General features: G+C 43.3%; 3 protein-coding genes across 4 annotated transcripts; all 3 read left to right on the plus strand.

Moving 5' to 3' along the window:
• Positions 1 to 18: 18 nt before the first annotated feature.
• LOC149743041 (uncharacterized) lies at positions 19 to 16,611 on the plus strand. The gene is made up of 17 exons (XM_089889493.1): positions 19 to 182; positions 1,482 to 9,454; positions 11,486 to 11,621; positions 11,680 to 11,828; positions 11,900 to 12,061; positions 12,218 to 12,400; positions 13,407 to 13,465; positions 13,530 to 13,574; positions 13,651 to 13,857; positions 13,955 to 14,026; positions 14,088 to 14,141; positions 14,209 to 14,271; positions 14,387 to 14,486; positions 15,150 to 15,272; positions 15,534 to 15,614; positions 15,705 to 15,782; positions 15,975 to 16,611. The coding sequence occupies exons 1-17, from the start codon at positions 19 to 21 to the stop codon at positions 16,232 to 16,234; spliced, it is 9,909 nt and encodes a 3,302-aa protein (XP_089745619.1). The 3' UTR covers positions 16,235 to 16,611.
• A 153-nt stretch (positions 16,612 to 16,764) lies between these two features.
• On the plus strand, positions 16,765 to 20,733 carry LOC149743042 (uncharacterized). 2 transcript variants are annotated; one of them, XM_089880579.1, is made up of 7 exons: positions 16,765 to 16,911; positions 17,592 to 17,691; positions 18,134 to 18,227; positions 18,615 to 18,717; positions 19,147 to 19,251; positions 19,654 to 19,808; positions 20,321 to 20,733. In XM_089880579.1, exons 2-7 carry the CDS (start codon positions 17,625 to 17,627, stop codon positions 20,478 to 20,480), a joined length of 684 nt encoding a protein of 227 aa, XP_089736705.1. In that variant the 5' UTR covers positions 16,765 to 16,911; positions 17,592 to 17,624; the 3' UTR covers positions 20,481 to 20,733. The 2 variants fall into 2 exon arrangements, with proteins under 2 accessions (XP_089736705.1, XP_089736696.1); XM_089880570.1 differs by lacking the exon at positions 16,765 to 16,911 and adding an exon at positions 16,944 to 17,090.
• Positions 20,734 to 21,401: 668 nt separating this feature from the next.
• Positions 21,402 to 23,716, plus strand: LOC149743043 (rRNA-processing protein UTP23 homolog). Its single transcript, XM_089880624.1, has 5 exons — positions 21,402 to 21,563; positions 21,646 to 21,771; positions 22,525 to 22,699; positions 22,954 to 23,079; positions 23,336 to 23,716. Exons 1-5 carry the CDS (start codon positions 21,502 to 21,504, stop codon positions 23,513 to 23,515), a joined length of 669 nt encoding a protein of 222 aa, XP_089736750.1. The 5' UTR covers positions 21,402 to 21,501; the 3' UTR covers positions 23,516 to 23,716.
• The last annotated feature ends 780 nt before the right edge of the window (positions 23,717 to 24,496 follow it).

Below are 24,496 nucleotides of genomic sequence, written 5' to 3' on the forward strand. Positions count from 1 at the left end.
CGGCAACCAGGTGATCGAATGCCACAAGGAAGAGATCGGCAACCTGGCGATCGAACACCAAATGGAAGAGATCGACAACTAGGTGATCCAATACCAGATGAAAGAGATCGGAAACTTGGTGATCGAACACCAGAAGCAAGAGACCGAGAACCAGGTGATCGAACACCAAATGAAAGAGATCGGCAAGCTAGTGATCGAACACCAGAAGGAAGAGACCGACAACCTGGTGATCGAACACCAGAAGGAAAAGACCGACAACCAGGTGAATCCAACGCCCGAAGGAAGAGACCGACATCCAGGTGATCGAACACCCAAAGGAAGAGACCGACAGCCTGGTGATAGAACACCAGAAGAAAGAGACCGGCAACCTGGTGATCGAACACCAGATGATAGAGATCGGCAACCTGGTGATCGAAAACCAGAAGGAAGAGACCCACAACCTGGTGATCGAAAACCAGGAAGAAGAGACCGACAACCTGGTGATCGAACACCAGATGATAGAGATCGGCAACCAGGTGATCGAACACCAGAAGGAAGAGCCCGGGAAACTGGTGATCGAACTCCAGATGAAAGAGATCGGCAACCAGGTGATCGAACACCAGAAGGAAGAGACCGGGAACCTGGTGATCGAACCCCAGATGATAGAGATCGGCAAACAGGTGATCGAACACCAGATGAAAGAGACCGGCAACCAGGTGATCGAACGCCAGAAGGAAGAGATCGACAACCAGGTGATCGAACACCAGATGAAAGAGCTCGGCAACCAGGTGATCGAACGCCAGAAGGAAGTGACCGACAACCTGGTGATCGAACACCAGATGATAGGGATCGGCAACCAGGTGATCGAACGCCAGAAGGAAGAGACCGGGAACCTGGTGATCGAACCCCAGATGAAAGAGATCGGCAACCTGGCGATCGAAAACCGGAGGAAAGAGATCGAAAACCAGGTGATCGAACACCAGATGAAAGAGATCGGCAACCAGGTGAACGAACACCAGAAGGAAGAGACCGACAACCTGGTGATCGAACACCAGAAGGAAGAGACCGACAACCAGGTGATCGAACACCAGATGAAAGAGATCGGCAACCAGGTGATCGAACGCCAGAAGGAAGAGATCGACAACCAGGTGATCGAACACCAGGTGATCGAACACCAGATGATAGAGATCGGCAACCAGGTGAACGAACACCAGAAGGAAGTGACCGACAACCTGGTGATCGAACACCAGAAGGAAGAGACCGACAACCAGGTGATCGAACACCAGATGAAAGAGATTGGCAACCAGGTGATCGAACGCCAGAAGGAAGAGATCGACAACTAGGTGATCGAACACCAGATGAAAGAGATCGGCAACCTGGTGATCGAACACCAGAAGGAAGAGACCGACAACCTGGTGATCGAACACCAGATGATAGAGATCGGCAACCTGGTGAACGAACACCAGAAGGAAGAGACCGACAACCTGGTGATCGAACACCAGAAGGAAGAGACGACAACCAGGTGATCGAACTCCAAAAGGAAGAGACCGACAACCAGGTGATCGAACGCCAGAAGGAAGAGACCCACAACCTGGTGATCGAACGCCACAAGGAAGAGACCGACAACCAGGTGATCGAACACCAGATGAAAGAGATCGGCAACCAGGTGATCGAACGCCAGAAGGAAGAGATCGACAACCAGGTGATCGAACACCAGGTGATCGAACACCAGATGATAGAGATCGGCAACCAGGTGAACGAACACCAGAAGGAAGTGACCGACAACCTGGTGATCGAACACCAGAAGGAAGAGACCGACAACCAGGTGATCGAACACCAGATGAAAGAGATTGGCAACCAGGTGATCGAACGCCAGAAGGAAGAGATCGGCAACCTGGCGATCGAACACCAGAAGGAAGAGATCGACAACTAGGTGATCGAACACCAGATGAAAGAGATCGGCAACCTGGTGATCGAACACCAGAAGGAAGAGACCGACAACCTGGTGATCGAACACCAGATGATAGAGATCGGCAACCTGGTGAACGAACACCAGAAGGAAGAGACCGACAACCTGGTGATCGAACACCAGAAGGAAGAGACCGACAACCAGGTGATCGAACACCAGAAGGAAGAGGCCGACAACCAGGTGATCGAACACCAGAAGGAAGAGATCGGCAACCAGGTGATCGAACACCAGAAGGAAGAGATCGGCAACCAGGTGATCGAACGCCAGAAGGAAGTGACCGACAACCTGGTAATCGAATACCAGAAGGAAGAGACCGACAACCAGGTGATCGAACACCAGATGATAGAGATCGGCAACCAGGTGATCGAACACCAGAAGGAAGAGACCGACAAACAGGTGATCGAACGCTAGAAGGAAGAGACCGACAACCAGGTGATCGGACGCCAGATGAAAGAGATCGGCAACCAGGTGATCGAACACCAGTAGGAAGAGTCCGACAACCAGGTGATCGAACGCCAGAAGTAAGAGACCGACAACCAGGTGATCGAACACCAGAAGGAAGCGACCGACAACCTGGTGATCGAACACCAGAAGGAAGAGACCGACAACCAGGTGATCGAACACCAGGTGATCGAACACCAGATGATAGAGATCGGCAACCAGGTGATCGAACACCAGAAGGAAGAGACCGACAAACAGGTGATCGAACGCCAGAAGGAAGAGACCGACAACCAGGTGATCGAACGCCAGATGAAAGAGATCGGCAACCTGGTGATCGAAAACCAGAAGGAAGAGTCCGACAACCAGGTGATCGAACGCCAGAAGGAAGAGACCGACAACCAGGTGATCGAACACCAGGTGATCGAACACCAGATGATAGAGATCGGCAACCAGGTGAACGAACACCAGAAGGAAGAGACCGACAACCTGGTGATCGAACACCAGAAGGAAGAGACCGACAACCAGGTGATCGAACACCAGATGAAAGAGATCGGCAACCAGGTGATCGAACGCCGGAAGGAAGAGATCGGCAACCTGGCGATCGAACACCAGAAGGAAGAGATCGACAACTAGATGATCGAACACCAAATGAAAGAGATCGGCAGCCTGGGGATCGAACACCAGAAGGAAGAGACCGACAACCTGGTGATCGAACACCAGTAGGAAGAGTCCGACAACCAGGTGATCGAACGCCAGAAGGAAGAGACCGACAACCAGGTGATCGAACACCAGAAGGAAGAAACAGACAACCTGGTGATCGAACACCAGATGATAGAGATCGGCAACCTGGTGATCGAACACCAGAAGGAAGAGACCGACAACCAGGTGATCGAACACCAGATGATAGGGATCGGCAACCAGGTGATCGAACGCCAGAAGGAAGAGACCGACAACCTGGTGATCGAACACCAGAAGGAAGAGACCGACAACCAGGTGATCGAACGCCAGAAGGAAGAGACCGACAACCAATTGATCGAACTCCAAAAGGAAGAGACCGACAACCAGGTGATCGAACGCCAGAAGGAAGAGACCCACAACCTGGTGATCGAACGCCACAAGGAAGAGACCGGGAACCTGGTGATCGAACCCCAGATGAAAGAGATCGGCAACCTGGTGATCGAACACCAGAAGGAAGAGACCGACAACCAGGTGATCGAACGCCAGAAGTAAGAGACCGTGAACCAGGTGATCAAACGCCAGAAGGAAGAGACCGACAAACTGGTAATCGAACACCAGTAGGAAGAGACCAACAACCAGGTGATCGAACGCCAAAAGGAAGAGACCGACAACCAGGTGATCGAACGCCAGAAGGAAGTGACCGACAACCTGGTTATCGAAAGCCACAAGGAAGAGACCGGGAACCAGGTGATCGAACCCCAGATGAAAGAGATAGGCAACCTGGTGATCGAACACCAGAAGAAAGAGACCAACAACCAGGTGATCGAACGCCAGAAGTAAGAGACCGACAACCAGGTGATCGAACGCCAGAAGGAAGAGACCGACAACCAGGTGATCGAACACCAGAAGGAAGAGACCGGGAACCTGGTGATCGAACCCCAGATGAAAGAGACCGGGAACCTGGTGATCGAACACCAGAAGGTAGAGACCGGGAACCTGGTGATCGAACACCAGATGAAAGAGATCAGAAACCTGGTGATCGAACACCAGAAGGAAGAGACCGACAACCTGGTGACCGAACACCAGATAAAAGAGATCAGAAACCGGGTGATCGAACACCAGAAGGAAGAGACCGACAATCTGGAGATCGAACACCAGATGATAGAGATCGGCAACCTGGTGAACGAAGAGACCGACAACCTGGTGATCGAACACCAGATGAAAGAGATGGGCAACCAGGTGATCGAACACCAGAAGGAAGAGACCGGGAACCTGGCGAACGAACCCCAGATGAAAGAGACCGGGAACCTGGTGATCGAACACCGGAAGGAAGAGACCGACAAGCAGGTGATCGAACACCAGAAGGAAGAGACCGACAACCTGGTGATCGAACACCAGTAGAAAGAGACCGACAACCAGGTGATCGAACGCCAGAAGGAAGAGACCGTCAACCAGGTGATCGAACACCGGTAGGAAGAGATCGGCAACCAGGTGATCGAACGCCAGAAGGAAGAGACCGACAACCTGGTAATCCAACACCAGATGATAGAAATCGGCAACCAGGTGATCGAACACCAGAAGGAAGAGACCGACAACCAGGTGATCGAACGCCAAATGAAAGAGATCGGCAACCTGGTGATCGAATACCAGATGATAGAGATCGGCAACCTGGTGATCGAACGCCAGAAGTAAGAGACCGTGAACCAGGTGATCGAACGCCAGAAGGAAGAGACCGACAACCTGGTGATCGAACACCGGAAGGAAGAGACCGACAAGCAGGTGATCGAACACCAGAAGGAAGAGACCGACAACCTGGTGATCGAACACCAGTAGAAAGAGACCGACAACCAGGTGATCGAACGCCAGAAGGAAGAGACCGTCAACCAGGTGATCGAACACCGGTAGGAAGAGATCGGCAACCAGGTGATCGAACGCCAGAAGGAAGAGACCGACAACCTGGTAATCCAACACCAGATGATAGAAATCGGCAACCAGGTGATCGAACACCAGAAGGAAGAGACCGACAACCAGGTGATCGAACGCCAAATGAAAGAGATCGGCAACCTGGTGATCGAATACCAGATGATAGAGATCGGCAACCTGGTGATCGAACGCCAGAAGTAAGAGACCGTGAACCAGGTGATCGAACGCCAGAAGGAAGAGACCGACAACCTGGTGATCGAACACCAGTAGGAAGAGACCGACAACCAGGTGATCGAACGCCAGAAGGAAGAGACCGACAACCAGGTGATCGAACACCAGAAGGAAGAGACCGGGAACCTGGTGATCGAACCCCAGATGAAAGAGACCGGGAACCTGGTGATCGAACACCAGAAGGTAGAGACCGGGAACCTGGTGATCGAACACCAGATGAAAGAGATCAGAAACCTGGTGATCGAACACCAGAAGGAAGAGACCGACAACCTGGTGACCGAACACCAGATGAAAGAGATCAGAAACCGGGTGATCAAACACCAGAAGGAAGAGACCGACAATCTGGAGATCGAACACCAGATGATAGAGATCGGCAACCTGGTGAACGAAGAGACCGACAACCAGGTGATCGAACACCAGAAGGAAGAGACCGGGAACCTGGCGATCGAACCCCAGATGAAAGAGACCGGGAACCTGGTGATCGAACACCGGAAGGAAGAGACCGACAAGCAGGTGATCGAACACCAGAAGGAAGAGACCGACAACCTGGTGATCGAACACCAGTAGGAAGAGACCGACAACCAGGTGATCGAACGCCAGAAGGAAGAGACCGACAACCAGATGATCGAACACCGGTAGGAAGAGATCGGCAACCAGGTGTTCGAACGCCAGAAGGAAGAGACCGACAACCTGGTAATCCAACACCAGATGATAGAAATCGGCAACCAGGTGATCGAACACCAGAAGGAGGAGACCGGCAACCTGGTGATCGAACCCCAGATGAAAGAGACCGGGAACCTGGTGATCCAACACCGGAAGGAAGAGACCGACAACCAGGGGATCGAACGCCAGAAGGAAGAGACCGACAACCAGGTGATCGAACGCCAGAAGGAAGAGACCGGCAACCTGGCGATCGAACACCAGAAGGAAGAGATCGACAACTAGGTGATCGAACACCAGATGAAAGAGATCGGCAACCAGGTGATCGAACGCCAGAAGGAAGAGATCGGCAACCTGGCGATCGAACACCAGAAGGAAGAGATCGACAACTAGGTGATCGAACACCAGATGATAGAGATCGGCAACCTGGTGATCGAATACCAGATGATAGAGATCGGCAACCTGGTGATCGAACACCAGAAGGAAGAGACCGACAACCAAGTGATCGAACGCCAGAAGGAAAAGACCGACAACCAGGTGATCGAACACCAGAAGGAAGAGACCGACAACCTAGTGATCGAACACCAGATGATAGAGATCGGCAACCTGGTGATCGAACATCAGATGATAGAGACCGACAACCAGGTGATCGAACACCAGAAGGAAGAGACCGACAACCAGGTGATCCAACGCCAGAAGGAAGAGACCGACAACCAGGTGATCGAATGCCAAAAGGAAGAGACCGACAACCAGGTGATCGAACACCAGAAGGAAGAGACCGACAACCAGGTGATCGAACGCCAAATGAAAGAGATCGGCAACCTGGTGATCGAACACCAGAAGGAAGAGACCGACAACCAGGTGATCGAACGCCAGAAGTAAGTGACCGACAACCAGGTGATCGAACACCAGAAGGAAGAGACCGTCAACCTGGTGATCGAACACCAGTAGGAAGAGACCGACAACCAGGTGATCGAACGCCAGAAGGAAGAGACCGACAACCAGGTGATCGAACACCGGAAGGAAGAGATCGGCAACCAGGTGATCGAACGCCAGAAGGAAGAGACCGACAACCTGGTAATCGAAGACCAGATAATAGAGATCGGCAACCAGGTGATCGAACACCAGAAGGAAGAGACCGACAACCAGGTGATCGAACACCAGAAGGAAGTGATCAACAACCGGATGATCGAACGCTAGAAGGAAGAGACCGACAACCTGGTGATCGAATGCCAGAAGGAAGAGATCGGCAACCTGGCGATCGAACACTAGAGGGAAGAGATCGAAAACCAGGTGATCGAACACCAGATGAAAGAGATTGGAAACCTGGTGATCGAACACCAGAAGGAAGAGACCGACAACCAGGTGATCGAAGACCAGATGAAAGAGATCGGCAACCTGGTGATCGAACTACAGGAGGAAGAGACCGACAACCTGGTGATCGAACACCAGAAGGAAGAGACCGACAACCAGGTGATCGAACGCCAGAAGGAAGAGACCGACAACCTGGTGATCGAATGCCGGAAGAAAGAGACCGACAACCTAGTGATCGAACACCAGTTGGAAGAGACCGACAACCAGGTGATCGAACGCCAGAAGGAAGAGACCGACAACCAGGTGATCGAACACCCGAAGGAGGAGATCGGCAACCAGGTGATCGAACGCCAGAAGGAAGAGACCGACAACCTGGTGATCGAATACCAGATGAAAGAGATCGGCAACCTGGGGATCGAACACCAGTAGGAAGAGACCGACAACCAGGTGATCGAACGCCAGAAGGAAGAGACCGACAACCAGGTGATCGAACACCAGAAGGAAGAGATCTGCAACCAGATGATCGAACGCCAGAAGGAAGAGACCGACAACCTGGTAATCGAACACCAAATAATAGAGATCGGCAATCAGGTGATCGAACACCAGAAGGAAGAGACCGACAACCTGGTGATCGAAAACCAGATGATAGGGATCGGCAACCAGGTGATCGAACGCCAGAAGGAAGAGACCAACAACCTGGGGATCGAACACCAGATGAGAGAGATCGGCAACCTGGTGATCGAATACCAGATGATAGAGATCGGCAACCTGGTGATCGAACACCAGAAGGAAGAGACCGACAACCCGGTGATCGAACCCCAGAAGGAAGAGACCGACAACCAGGTGATCGAACGCCAGAAGGAAGAGACCGACAACCAGGTGATCGAACGCCAGAAAGAAGAGACCGACAACCCGGTGATCGAACCCCAGAAGGAAGAGACCGACAACCAAGTGATCGAACGCCAGAAGGAAGAGACCGACAACCAGGTGATCGAACGCCAGAAGGAAGAGACCGACAACCAGGTGATCGAACGCCAGAAGGAAGAGACCGACAACCAAGTGATCGAACGCCAGAAAGAAGAGACCGACAACCAGGTGATCGAACGCCAGAAGGAAGAGACCGACAACCAGGTGATCGAACACCAGAAGGAAGAGACCGACAACCTAGTGATCGAACACCAGATGATAGAGATCGGCAACCTGGTGATCGAACACCAGATGAAAGAGCTCGACAACCTGGTGATCGAACACCAGAAGGAAGAGATCGACAACCAGGTGATCGAACACCAGATGAAAGAGATCAGCAACCTGGTGATCGAACACCAGAAGGAAGAGACCGACAACCAGGTGATCGAACGCCAAAAGGAAGAGATCGGCAACCAGATGATCGAACGTCAGAAGGAAGAGACCGACAACCTGGTGATCGAACACCAAATGATAGAGATCGGCAACCAGGTGATCGAACACCAGAAGGAAGAGACCGACAACCTGGTGATCGAACACCAGATGATAGAGATCGGCAACCAGGGGATCGAACATCAGACGGAAGAGACCGGGAACCTGGTAATCGAACACCAGATGAAAGAGATCGGCAACCAGGTGATCGAACGCCAGAAGGAAGAGATCGACAACCAGGTGATCGAACACCAGATGAAAGACATCGGCAACCTGGTGATCGAACACCAGAAGGAAGAGACCGACAACCTGGTGATCGAACCCCAGAAGGAAGAGATCGGCAACCTGGTGACCGAACACCAGATGATAGAGATCGGCAACCAGGTGAACGAACATTGGATGAAAGATCTCGGCAACCTGGTGAACGAACACCAGATGATAGAGATCGGCAACCAGGTGATCGAACACCAGAAGGAAGAGACCGACAACTAGGTGATCGAACGCCAAAAGGAAGAGATCGGCAACCAGGTGATCGAACACCAGAAGGAAGAGACCGGGAACCTGGTGAACGAACACCAGAAGGAAGAGATCGGCAACCTGGTGAACTAACACCAGAAGGAAGAGACCGACAACCAGGTGATCGAAAGCCAGAAGAAAGAGACCGACAACCTGGTGATCGTTCACCAGATGAAAGAAATCGGCAACCTGGTGATCGAACACCAGAAGGAAGAGACCGACTACCTGGTGATCGAACACCAGAAGGAAGAGATCGGCAACCTGGTGATCGAACACCAGAAGAAGTACCGAGGCAACCAGGTGTTCGGGTCCCTGGATTCGCGGACAACTCAGATGTTGATTTTCCAGGTAAAACTTTTATTTTTTTGAAGTTGCATTGATTTTTTAAAACCACTTACTTGTTTTTGGTGATTTGATTTCATGTATTTAAATATTTTTTTTATTTCATTTCGTTTTATTGACTAATATCTGCTATAATATTTTTATTTTATTGTCGTTTAGCATGTTCTGTTTGGTTGACCTCACGTCGCTATTTTTTTTTCTACATTGTTTATTGTTGTGGTCCGTCAGGTTTACTCGCATTCTATCTTCAGCAAAAAAAACTTTGGACCACCTGGTAGTTAAACACTGTCGGCATAGTTTGCTGAAATTTTTGCGCCACATTTCAATCCTCACTTGATTATTTGCCTACTTGTCACGTGGTCTGCTCAGCCCACAATGGAACGAACAATTATACGTCCCAGTGCCCCGATAGCTTATGAATTATATCTGCTATGTTGACTTTGTTTCCGTCCACTTGGCCAGTTGACGCATTATTGAGGGCGAGGGTTTAGCAAGCGTTTAGACGCTCAGTTAATAGCATTATTACGAACAGTTGTTACTTACGCAGCTTTTTAGTCGATCGTCTGTGCCATTATTTTAGGCTTCAGAGTATTGATTTACTTATCTACTGCAAACAAATTCGTATATTTGTGAAGGTGGTTAAGTAATGTCGTGTAAACAGCTTCAAACAATTTCTTCGTCCATTTAACGGTCGACGGCTGCATTATGTCAAAACCACTTCATGTCTTTATACGGACACCTTTGTACAATGGTGTATAGAAATATCGCGGGTGCTTAACAAAAGATTCGAGCAGTGAGTTTCGTTCTACGCACAGCGTGATTTAGCTCTCAGACCTTTTATTTGTGTCTCACGTGTGGCAAATTTAAAAAACCGCAACCCTGATCGAAACGCCCGATGGTCTATGTTTGTTTAAAAATCGAATAACGGGTTAACTTGTTACAGCTTTTGTTCGGATTTTAGAACGTTAGGTTAAATTTGTGCGTGAAAAAGGTTGTTCCATTCGAATCGTCTACACTACAACATGAACTGTTTTGTCTGCACTGAGCTGATATGAGAAAAAGTGCCTGTTTCTTCAAGGGACAATTGTTTCAAAGACAGTTAGACTGCTGAATGTCGTTTGACATTGAATGCTAAAATTACGTTAGAATGAGGTCGCTTTGTTTTCTTTTCTGTATTTCAATGGTGGCCGCGACGCATCACGTAGATGATGATGTCATAGTCACCGAAGTGGTCAGCAATGAGATGCTTGACATGGACTTTGAGGAGATGGCTGCTATGGAAGATGACGTACTGGAGATGAATTTTGAGGGGACAGTTTCGCCTCTTGTATTGGGTAACATATAGCGCATATTTCTGTGCGGTTTTAGCGATCGGCTTTTTATCAACGGCGCCGCTTTCAGAGAAAGCCGATTGTCGTATGAGCGTTATCGCACATTCCTTTCTTTGTTGCTTTACATGACCTTCGTTGTTAGTCTTAGCGCAGTTTGAGCAAAGTGTATTTGGCGGTTGGGCGGTACCCTTGCTCGTGTGTTCAAAGGCAGAATAATGATGGATAGCTCTGTACGATCTGAAATGAGGGTCGAATTAAACGCGTTTATCATTCGTCGCTTCGAAATTCCGACTATATTTGCTTTAACTTTCGCTGCTATTCTCTATCGTACACTTGCAAGAATTTTGGTCTAATTTGATTCAGGAAATGCAGATAAGCATTGCGGAAGCGCTTGGCCGCAAATGGCGTATAAGGCAAATGACAGACTGTGACGCTTTCTGTTGCTATTTCCGTTCGAGTCGAAGCTGCCTGATTGTATTATCTTAGACGGGTACGATACGACGACATGCCCAATTACCGTCAACTCTTCCTAAAGTCGTTTTTTTCCGTTTGAAGTTATAATTTACCAGTTATAGTAAAATTTGAAACGGACATATATATCACCGACTTGTTGTTTAGCAAACACTAATAATATCTTTCAGAAGTATATTAGAAAACTGTAGGCGTAGATTTATATGTTTATATTAAAGCTTCCATTTTGTTACAGATCCATCTTGCCTCTCTGGGAAGACGGAACTTGTATTTTTGCTAGACACCTGTGACCAGGTGACCGAAAGCGACTTATCCTACCTCCGTGATTGGCTGAACGTTTTAGTGACCTCATATGACCTTGCAATACAAAGGTACCGTGTCTTCTGTAACACCATTTGTTTTATGTTTTAAAATCGTTTATTTTTAAAGTTTTCCTGCCAGAGGAGAAGAGGGCGACGAAGAGAAAACTCAGCTTGGTATTGTCCAGTACGGTGACGAACCCAGCGTACTGCTACACCTTGGACCTCATTCTTCGTTGTATTTTGTATCAGCAACAATTGATGCAATTAAACCAACCAGTATGTTATAATCATAGCGACTTAACGCCGTGGAGTGTTATGGTTTGAAACTAAAATTCCTATTGATACAGATGGAGCCGCGAACCTTGCCAGAGCATTGAGATTTGTGCAACACTCGATTTTTAACTCGACTTCTGCTGTGCGAGAAAATGCGCGGAAGATTGTGGTGGTAATTTCAAAAGCAAACCAGGCTGGTGATGTTGTTAATGCAGCAACACGACTGAAAGAATCGGGTAATATTTTAAACTTCCCTCTTTTGCATTCGACTGTTAATGTTAGAGGTAAAAGGTCTTTGTGAAAAAAACCTTAATAACGAAACCATTCAGTATAGGGTCCCCAGAAAGTTACATACTTGCCAATTTTGGTGATTAACGTAATGCCAATTACAGGGGTCGCGTTATTTATGGTAAGCGCTGCACTTGACGACTCTGGTGTGTTCCGTGAGTCGGTTACGTCACAGCCCAGCAAAAAGTTCGGATTTTCACTAAACGGTTACGAGCAGCTGGCTTCTATCCGAAATAAGATTAAGTGGAAGATTTGTAAACAAACCGATGGCAAGAGAAAGAAGTCGGGTGAGTTGCTCAGTGACGAAATGGCGCTTAACATACCACAGACGACAGCACTGCGTAAAAATAATTTGAAGTGTTTGATTGCGGACAAGGATCGCTTGAGAATATATGTGCAAACACGACAGAGACCGACATATGTTTACACGGGTCATAAAAGCGAGGCCCGGTCGCACTGGTCCGGCAATAACTTTGCGCCTTTCTGGTCGTTACCGACAGCAGTAAAAGGTGAAACAGCTCCAAACTGTCAGCTAATTTGATAAGTCGTTCTGTCGTCTTTTACCAGCCGCTCTGTGGAATTTACATTCCTAACATAAAAGCTGATATGGCGACCGTAGAAACTATTGTGTTCCCTCACCGCACAGCGGAGGGGCGGTTTGGCACGCAGCTGAAGTCAGACGCGCCGTTAGTTCGCGGTTTTAACGTTATCTTTGCGCGTTCATTTGGATCCAAAAACTTTATTACCTCACCGTATATAGCCTAGTTACCTTCAATTTGCAACATTATGCTATTGATCAACATTAGTACGCGTGGCAACTTTAATTTTCCCAAGACAGTCTCCTGCAGTCCCGGAGCTGCCGTTCTGTAGACAAAGCGATAAATTAAATTTGTTTGAGCGCATTCGGTAAATAATGTCCGCGATCGAATGGAGCGCAAATTTGGTTGTGCCAGTTCAAAGAATCCTTATAAAAGGGGTACGGATGCTCTGTGTAATATCAAGGGTCAATACTTTGAGTCCGTAATTACATTAATCGAATCATCTGAGACGCGGTGGGTGGCCTTATTTTATCGTTTGATGTGGTCCGCCTATATATGCAGGTGTGGCCTGGTGCAATCTCATTAATCATGTTCAAATGTTGTGGTATTGACGTTCGTTCTACCCTTTAATCATATGTCAACACCTTAGTTTAATCAACGAGTCATTTCATACTCAAGTTTTTATTGACTTGTGGTTTTAATTATTCTTTATACGCGGGGAGAGATAAGTAATAACGAACAATGTTTATGACAGGCACTCGGTCAAAACCAAATGCGAAGTGCGAGTGCAAAGCTGGACCACCTGGCCAAAGAGTAAGTTTATACCATAATACTGATGCATATCGTTCGTTACTCATCACTCTCGCTTTATCTTTAGGGATTACGGGGAGGCAAGGGCGACAGAGGTGAAAAGGGAAATATGGTACGTAGGCAGCTGCTCGTATAATTACCACCGCATTCTAACGACCTTATGATATTAACACATTTGTCTTTTTAAGGGTAAAACAGGCGCACGCGGTAAGCAAGGAAACCCGGGCAAAAAGGGGCTTGTCGGTTTGCCCGGCCCGCCTGGACCAAGAGGACCACCAGGAAGAGGTGATATTGGCGGATTTGTGACGAGTGGCGTTCCAACGACCGAAGAGACCGCTGCAGTTGCGAAAAGGTTGCGGGCATCGGAAAGAGACGTGTTGAAAGAAATAAAACGGGTTTGTTGATGACGATATTATTTTGCCTTTTATTGGATTACTAGTTTGACATTAATGGGGTGTTGCATTTTACAACCTCGCATATGCATCTTTACAGGGTTACAAAGGTGTACGCGGCGAACAAGGCATGCCCGGACATACTGGGCCCATCGGTCCTCAAGGATTGCAGGTAAGAAAACTTAGTTCAGAGCTTTTTCCATAATACTTACTTGTACACATTTCGTATATAGGGTATACCGGGCACACAAGGTCGACGAGGCTTTCCTGGACCAGAAGGACCTGTTGTACGTGAAACTTGCAATATTTAGCAATAATAGTGATAAATTTGGTTTAACGTAATTATTTTATTAGGGACCTCAAGGGCCAGCTGGACCTGCTGGAAATATGGGGCTACGAGGGAAAATTGGCCCAATGGTAAGTAGAAGCATTCCTTACGGTATCTAGGCTTTATATTAAGTTTGAATAATCGAAACTACATTCTATGTATGAATTGTAACTGGATTTAATAATCACGATTACGTTTTATTAGGGTCCTCCTGGCCCTAAAGGCGAATCGGGTGGGGGATCTGGGGTGTCGAGAGAAGATATTGCTGAGATTGCCGGCACCGTTTGCAAAGCGTTAATTACTGGTAAGTTTTGTTAAGTCAACTTTAACACAACAACGCTACGCGCGATTTACCGCTTTCAGCTTGCTTAAAGGAAATGAGCATAATATAGGAATAAACGGTTTAGCTTGGCGAAGACAATGCTTCTTAGTTTGTGTCTTTTACTAGTAGACATCGCGCTTACAGTTGTAGCCAAAACACGCCTCTAGTTTGAAGTGTTGATATACTGCCCGGTGTGTTTTGTTTTGAGTTTTGGATACATTTTGTTTGACAAAGTTTCCTGTTAAGCTCCGCCTTTCATCTAAAACCGTTTAAGTCATCACCTCGTATAATGCGTTCTCAGTGACCTTAGCATATACTGAAGTCGGCTTCACTTCAAAGCTGTACTGTACTGACTTGCTATGCTTCATTTGAAAGTCTTAACCGTAGGTTTGGAATAAAGGTGTGATTGTTACGAAATAGAGGGTTTTGTTTCGATGACAGAGCAACTAAAGTTCACGATCTCTGCCTGGAACATTTATTTACTCAGATGTGATGAATGTGGATTTTGCGTGTTATAGGGCGTGGGCTTATGCGCGCTTGGTTGCCTGTACAACCAGCTGCGGTTGTTTGTCTGCCTTCCCCTATTTGTCATCATATTTCCTAAATGTTTTGATGCATCTTGTTCAATGCTATGTTTCACCACAGAGCATGAGCGAACGCAGCGGCATGGATCGTATGAACGATCAGGACGACTCTCCCAATCTCAACTTCGATCACTGCGCGGACCACCGGGTCCTCCAGGATCGAGAGGATATCCTGGACCTCCTGGTAAGACCAAATATACTGGATAACTAATATTTTTTATATACAGCAGGGTGGGGTAAGATGGGACATGCTATTGAAAGAGCGTTGTTAATTGTTCAACTTAAAAAAGAGCCGTGTAGTTGTTTAAAACAATATCAGGAAATATGGTTTTACGTGCTAACGGTATCCCATCTTACCCCACAGTACCAAAGAGCCTTTAAAGTTAGACCTATTGTGTTCTTATAACATATTTCTTTACAACATATTTAACAACTTTGTGTTTAGGTCCACAAGGTTACGAGGGGTCAGTTGGCCCTCGTGGTTACCTTGGATTGGCCGGACCAAAGGGATCCAGAGGCGAAAAAGGTAAAACTTGCTTTTGTACTATATAGCTGCTTCACGTAGTAAGAGGTCACGCCAGACGTGGAGTTTTGAAATGAACTTAATTGTTATTAGGATTCATCGGCGACAAAGGTGAAAGAGGACCTTCCGGTATTGGAATTCAAGGTCCAGCTGGCATTCCTGGTGCACCAGGTACTTTATAATTATTGAAGTCTTTTGAAAATTTGTTTAGTTTATTAGGGGTTGTATTACCTTTACCTGTTATGAATTTGAAATTGCTATTGCTGTCTTGTGTAGTTCGTATCAATGTTTGCTTTGCGGGGCTGTTGCGTTTTAATGGAAAAAAAAAACGAAACAAGTAAGTTATCGTGTGACTTTATATAGGTCCTCAAGGTAGAACTAAAATTGGGAAGCCAGGTCCAGCAGGAAGTCCTGGGCAGCGAGGACCAAGAGGAGCAAGAGGTTACAAAGGTGCACAAGGTGGCGCAGGAGCACCTGGAAAGTGTAGCAACAGACAGTGTTCTACTTTCTTGCGTCAGCGAAGATCCGCGGATATTAACAATGTTGTGGAAAATGTTCACGCTCGTGTTAACTTACGGAGTGAAGGGTCGGACGTCACGGATTCATGGTGGCCGTGGCATTGAATGACTATATAAAATGTGACTTCTGTGTAATATTTTTCGAAAAAAACATGCGTTATACGCGAATCAGCTGTATGTTTTGACTAAATTGACATTTTATAGCTCAAACTTATTCATTTGCATGTGAGGCCGGCATTGCTAACTTTCGTAGGCCAAATTGCTTTCCTTTTTCAATCAGTAGCATTATTCTTCAGCATATTTCCTTTTTTAAACGTTTAGTTCCAATGCAGTGTCGTGTACATGCAACTACCCAGTGTTCCAATGATCAAAGAGTTTCAAATCATGTGGTTGTACCAAATATACCGTGTTCTAGAAAATTTGCTTTTATTATCTAAAAAGTGTATTTCTTCCGAAAAATAAATTAAGCGTCGAATCAAAAACACAACTGATTCTACAAAACACAGTTAGGTTTAAGGACTATACAGCAGAGAAGGTTCCATTATCATGGCCTTACACCAGCTTATCGGGCGCGCCGAAGTAATTAGCGCATGATCGGAATGTTTCCCTGTTTCAAAACAAGTTTAATTTATCGAATGGTTCCAGCGCAAGCGACCCGAGGCGGCAATTGTTGTTTCGCTCAACAATTGTAAGTTGACACTCCGGGTTTTTATTTCTTCGGGGGCGAACTGGGCGGAGTAAAACGTACACCCGTGTACCAGTTGTCAACGAATTGTGAAAGGGTAAGTTCGATTTTTCTATGGTCTCACATGTCAACAATGTTTTGACTAACATCATAGGGTTTTAAAATAATATTTGAAAGAATGAATCGGCTTAGTGCCGTGCTGGTAGAACCGTTGAATGATATATGTCATTGTTGTTTTGACTGAGTAAGGTATTCAGATTCTATAAATGCAACATGGTAGGTTATGTTAAGTTTTAATAGTTCAGTTATGAAAATGTAAACATATAGTAGGTTGGGGGAAGAAGGGACACCTTTTCATTCTATTTTCTCGCCCAATTTGGTAGTAAACAAAGAAAATGCAAAGAATTATAAAAGCGTATCCTCACGACTCCCCTAGACCGTTGTTAATTGTTTAAAACACGATCAAGACATTTAGATATTATGTACTAAAGGTGTCCCATCTTCTCCCACCCTACTGTATATCAGTTGATACTTGTTATATAGTACTGTGGGGAAGATGGGACACCTTTGGCACATAATATCCAAATATCCTGATCTTGTTTTAAACAATAAACAACAGTCCATGGGGTTCGCGTATACGGTTTTATAATTCTTTGAATGTTCTTTGTTCATTACCACATGTAACGAGAAAATCGAATAAATGTCCCATCTTCCCCTACCCTGCTATATGATATGAAAAAAGTGAAAAAAATAAGGTTGATTTATTAATATTCACAGGCAAAGCAGAAGCGACACTCGTGGGCACTTGGGATGGAATACTCCATGGAAATGGCGAAGCTCTCACGTATGTCGTACTATGGGACTGGGATTGGTAAAGGTACGTGCTAGTGTTATTATCTTATCCTGTTGAGATATGTATCTGTAGACTGCGTTGCTTAAAAACGGATGGGTCATTAGGATGAGTGTCGAAAACCTATTTGACGAACGAAACTGGTCATATAAGCTTTATTCAACTAAAAAATAGCGTCTCAGTAAAACAAACAAGGAAGACTAACACAACAAAAAGAATAAAACGAGTAGGTTGAATTATACGAGAAAATACAGGAATGTTAATTACGTGCTTTTAACCGTATAGGCGTCGCACAAAATTTAATATATAGCCAAATGCCTAGGGAATAGAAATATAGAGTAAACACTATATCACATTAAGTTTTTGTCCATATTTGCTGTTAAATGTAGTACTGTGAATCGTTTTAAAAAGGTGCTTGTATCCAAATGTAAATACTACATGCTGTTCGTATATCTGGTATGTATTGTAGGCCTGCAAGTTCCTGAGTGGGATTATAAAAGCGTTGGAGATCACAAGACATCTGGAAGATTGTTTCTTCAGAAAAGTCCCAGAGATGTTTTCACGTAAGTTATCAAAGGATTAGGGTACAATTAATTACCTGTAGTGTATCATCGTGTTGCTAAGGGTGGAATTTACGCAAGGCTTGCTTCAACTTCATCTTCAGACCCATGTTAATTTGTTTTAACATCGCCAAAAGTGCAAACGTCGCATAGCATTGAGCGTTTAGTTGATATGTTGTATAGTTTATTACAAGCTGTATTATGTAGTGCTCTTATTTTGGCGTTCAAGGTGAAACTTGCTTATTTTTTTCGCTTTAAACTTGCAATGGTTTATCTGTTTGTTGTGTTCGTGGTGAAGTGGTAGGTTTTTCACTCTATATATCAACTCGTATAGTATTTATATGGTATGGCTAGCAGTATGAAGAATATATAATAAAACTAGAATTTCAGAGTGGATTTAAAACGTGAGATGGTTGAAAACGACCGGAGGATAAAAACTTCCATGCAAGCTCATCGGACTACTCTTCATTCAGATAAGAAGAATCTGGAACAGGTTGTTTGATTATATACATTTAGCACAGTGCGTTTACTTAGAGCTACTATTAGAAGTATTTTAAAATTTCGCAGCATGATTGATTCATTTTAATGCACATTTTTTTAGGTAATTGAATTATTCAAAAGTAAAGAACGCATATAGTAGGTTGGGGGAAGATGGGACATCTTTTAATTCTACTTTATCATCCCATTTGGTATAGTAAACAAAAAAAACATTCAAATCGACCCTCATAGACCGTTGTTAATTGTTTCAAACAGAATCAGGATATTTGGGTATTATGTGCTGAAGGTGTACCATCTTTCCCCACAGTACTATATATAATATGTATTCGGGTAATAAAGTCCGTACTAATAAATATTGATAAAGGAAGAAAAAAGTTTGTGCATAAAATCTGTTTCATAAAAATAATAAACGTCAATTCACCAGGTGATGAGAAACAACACGAAACCTTACGTTTGTTATAGAGGAAACATTCTCTCCAGATATGGGGAAGTTTTTAATAACTTGCCTGCGTCGCTCTCGAAAAATCACGTAAGTAGAAAATGAAACCTTAAAACTTAAGGTACACGATTCAGTTTGAATGAAAGATCTTAGTAGAGATATATTGTACTGTGCGGTAAGACGAGACACATTTAGCCCATTATATCTAAATATCCTTGATCGTATTTTAAACAATTAACAGCGGTCTATGGGAGATGTGAGGTTACGGTTTTATAATTCTTTAAATGCTGTTTGTTTACTACCAAATGGACCAAGAAAATAGTTTAAAGGTGCCTCATCTTCCCCACCTTACTATATGTAAATAAAAAAATGAATTGAAGTAAATATTCGATTTTTTACTACCTTAAATTATTCTGACACGAACATCTGGGTGTGTAGACCATTACCCAGATAATGCAGTATACGACGTCATTTTTTGTTTTTGCTATACAGTTAGCGGAATCAGAAGAAATGGAGAGAACAGATCCGCATGGTGGCGCTCCAATGACAGTAGTTGATGCAGAGACTGTTTTATCCGAACAATACGTTGTTTGTCATCGTTGCAAGAAAACTTACAAGGAAAGTAAGAATACAGCAGAAGCTTGCAGGTAAATTGTTACTGTTGGGTATAAACCTGGTTGTATTGTAAGTTGACAACTCGTTTAGGCCTATAAGATATCCATAAAGGTGACATTCTGACAACGTATACGAATTAATTACTTCTAGCACTATGTATACACAATACAAACTTACTACAAAGTCATCATCACCATAAAAATCGGTGGAGTATTTATATATTAGGCAATTTTGCCGGCGCTGTGGCAATGTGGTTAGCGCGCCTGCAGACTGTAACCTAGAGATATTGGGGCCACAGCCATGGCCGTAACCTAGAGATAAAGGGTTCAAGGCTCGTCGCTGCCACCATTGTGGGCGTGTATGTTCTTGGGGAAGACGCTTAACAGCAATTGCTCCGACCCAGTGGTCTCTAACGGGGCTGTCTAAATTATCAGCCGTATACGTAAAACAGGAAAAAAATCCTAAAAATACTAACCCACAAAGTAAGGTTTACGTTTATACATTATTCAATTGAATATATTACGCTTCACGTACATTGTTTAAGATTCCATCTTGGCCCAATTATTGGAGTGTTTGGAGGAATGTGCCAAAGCTGTGGAAGACTGGATTACACGAAAGGATGCGTCTCTGGGTATCACACCAGAAAACCAAGAAGACAGGAAAGTAGCCAAAAGAATAACATTAAAAAGACACGACCGACATAAATAATGTATATTTTGCAATACATTCCCTTTTGGGGCAAAATTGTTGATTTGTTTTAACATAAAGCGTATGTTATAAACTTCATATACGCCTGCACTGTTGATGAAAAAATATGCCCCTTTTCTTTCTTAGATTTGTTTATTATAAAATATTATAAAAGTGTCCCGTCTTTCCCCACTCTTCTATATAAAACTATTGTTTTGAAAAGGTGCTATTATAGCCCCCACTGAATAAACAGGATAGCTGGTTGGGTTATATGGCTCCGTGTTGGTCCGACTTCGTATACAGGCTTCAGCGGGGTGCTATGTAGTACTAATTGCTTATATATCCAGAGACCAAACAATTCAGAATGTCTCGCTATGTTTTAATCCTTTTTCTGGTATAGAAGTACACGATACAGGATCGGGCAAAAGCTTACTTGAAAAGGGCTCGTAAGAGCCCGCCATGAGCCTAGACTGACCTCGAGGTCTCAGTGCCGATAGTGGCGTTAGCTAGTTCTCGTTTCTTGTTATTGTGTTAGGGACAAGGCGAATTATATACCGAACAGAATTACGTGACAGCAGTGTATTGTTTTAAAAAGGTGATATGAAATGCAAACGCAACCACGAAGCTTTGAAATTATCACAGGAACGCCGTGTGGCAACCGCCGTGGTAAATTAAGAGTAGATGAAATATTTCTTAAATATTAATGCAGAAAGACAGATAAAAAAACATCGATACTTTTGCTGCATTATTATTATTTGTGTATTTCTACTGCAAGTAGATGATCAACTGTAGATATACAATCTACAATATTGTATGAATTAATTGCTAGATCGCCTTTTAAATCAATAAACTACCATAGTTGATGAGAATATTCTCATGAACTATAAAACTACCAAGGAACAATTTTACACAGGGGAGTAATAATGTTTGAGTTTCTCTTACATGGGGAAATCCCATGCAATGTTCCCAAATGTCCATGTGAAAACTTTGTAGCTCGTGCCTTTCGTGTTTAGTTTTTATGACTAAAGTGGAAGTACAATGAAGATAAAACGACAAAAGCAAGCACGCAGCGCTTTGAATATATACAAGCACATATTCAAGTAAGTCTAGTAGTTTACATTTGTGTTTCTGCGTATAGACCAGACTAAGTTAACATTTTTTTGTTTACGTATCGTTTTACAGATTTCACGAGCCGTATTTAGTTTTGGCCGACGGTACGTTTTGTCAAGCTGCATTAAAAGCGAAAATCCAAATAAAAGATCACATCAGCAAGTACCTTAACACTACAGTGAAATGCTGCACAACCAGGTTTGTTTATAAAGGATTACTTTTATGTATTTTGTAGTCTCATAGTAAGAGTAATAAACTGTTAACTAAATATAAATAAATTTGCTAACTGAAAATATGTTTTATATGCCATCGCTTCATACCATATTCCTCATAACTAGGGTCGTGGATTTTCTTATTTTTGTGGAACCCTTAACTGTTTTAACTGGTTAACATGCAGATCCTATTATTCTAATAAAACCATCTTGTTTATTGCTATTCTGTTGCGAATTTTATGAAAAAGCCAACTTTATGATGTACATGCGGACGTGGACACATATGTAATTATGCATTGCTCTTTGTAATTAATCGACAGGCTAAACAATGATTAATATTATAAATCCATGTGTAAATGCCTGCAATTTCGTAACAAACTTTCTTCTTTGCTGAGGAAAACATTTAGGTTGTCTATTACGCCAATTTTATGTTGCGGTATGAACGATCAAGTTTTATGACAATGTGTGGAGTTGTTTACAAAATTTATTTCACAAAGGTCATCAAGCTACAGGCTATTTTTAAAACTAAAACTTGTGAGCTAAATTTGGTGAATCGTGAATTCATTTCTCTCAGCAATATCTCATATCTTAAAAAGTCTTAATATTAATAAGAAATATGTTATTTTTTGTGAAACTTGATAAATAATTCATTTTTTCTGAACCTACAACCGACATAGCAAATTGAACTTGCAGAATTGAGAGTTTTGTTCACAACAATAATAAATTATCTATATTATAGATGTGTGTTGGCTGAATTGGAATTACTAGGTAATGAAATGCATGGAGCAAAGATGGTCGCACAAAGATTTCAACTACGAAGTTGTTCACATCGTAACTCGCCTGTTCCTGCAGCCGAGTGTTTAAAGTCGTTAATTAAAGACCATGAAAGTGGCCGGTACTTTATTGCAACACAGGTTTTGATTCTATATTGTGTTATGGTAATGTTTCTATTATGCATTAGTAGGCCAGGAGCATATGAAGCACGGCCAAAACTTTGTGTTAAAAAGCTAAACTTAACACATGCAATAACATGAATAAAATTCCTTGAGGATTTTCTCCACTTTTTTAACCCTCATATAGATGACTTTTGGAGGATTTTAAATGTCAATACTCAAAAAATTAGTCTGTTTACCACATTAAACAAAAACAAATTATTTTTTTTATACAGGATATGGCTTTAACGAAAATAGCCAAAACCATTCCTGGTGTTCCCGTTCTTTATGTATTTCAATCTCACATAGTGCTTGATAAACCATCGAGAGCAACTGAAAATCACATCAAAGCTGTTTCAAAGGTACATTTCATGTTTTCTTACTTTTTCTTTCTAACAAAAGATGTACAAAATGCTCTTGGCCAGTGCCATTTTGTATGACATGTTCGTACAATTTATGTTTATGGCAGACAAGTTTTTTTATGTCTGTTAAAGACATTTGTCGACGTCAGGTTGTGAACATGGTATGTTGGTCACAGACGTTTTTTATTCATTAGTTTTGTCTGTTTCCTACTTACTTGTGTATATTTTTCATCACCGAATGTTTTCATTGTTTTAGGAAAAGCTTTCGACATCTGAAGCTGAGAAGAAATCGCTAAAACTAATGAAAGAAGATGCAAATATAATTCATGGGGAACGAACTGTTAAACAAGGACGAAAAAGAAAACGTGCCAAAGGACCCAACCCTTTGTCGTGTAAAAAGAAAAAGAAAACTGTTTCTAACAAAAAGACTAGCTGAATAAAGCTTTTTTTTTGTTTTGAAAAGAATACGATTTTTATATTGCAATATGCAAAGTACTGCAACCCTGTGTATTTAATAGTTACTATGTTAAAATCAAAGGTAAAATCGAAGTATTACCAAAAAAAACAGGATAGAACATTTGTTATAAAAGTGTACTTTGGGTACCTACAAAAATAATAAAAAAATTCACGCAATAAATATGCATGTCAGTTACCATAGATTGTATATACATAGGCGTAAAAGTTTTGAAAAACGGTAACCAAGAGAAGTTGAGTTGAATGAGCTGAGCTTAAGTTGTATCTGGGTCTGGTTATGGTTGGGACTATAAAATCTGTACAAAAGAAGTCAATTTTGTAGTGACAATGAGGTTGGGAGGTATTGTCAAAACAAGGTACTAAGAAAAGATAGACAAAACATGAAGAAAATATGGCCAAAACATAGGAAAATAAATTGAACAAATTATGGAAAAAAAATAAACAAATGATGGAAATAAATTGGACAAAACATTAAAAAACCTGAACAGAAATCGGATCAAACATGAACAAATTAGAAAAAAAACATGAACTTAACATGAACTGTTTTGTTCAAAACATATTCTTTAATATTTTTCCATGATCTGTTCATGTTTTTCCTTTTTTTCCGACAAAACATGTAAAAAAATTTGACAAAACATTGGACACAACCTCTAAAAATAATTTTGTTCTTGGAAAAAAACATAGTAAAAAAATGGACATCAGTTGGATAAAATTGGACTAAACATTTACAAAGAAGGGTATATATGACTACTGATGTGCCCAAGTATGCGTATATTGGACCAACTCTTATAAAAAAGTTTTTTAATTTTTAAGCTTTATGAACTTACTGTAAATTTCCAGATTTTTGTGTTACTTAAATCTGTATAGTGTTTACACTAGATTAACTCTTAATTTCCTACATTTCGTGAACTTTCCAAATTAGTGATATCACACAAGTTTGTCT

Source organism: Ciona robusta, chromosome 1 (assembly GCF_009617815.1).
Source record: "Ciona robusta chromosome 1, ASM961781v2".
Taxonomy (NCBI): domain Eukaryota; kingdom Metazoa; phylum Chordata; class Ascidiacea; order Phlebobranchia; family Cionidae; genus Ciona; species Ciona robusta.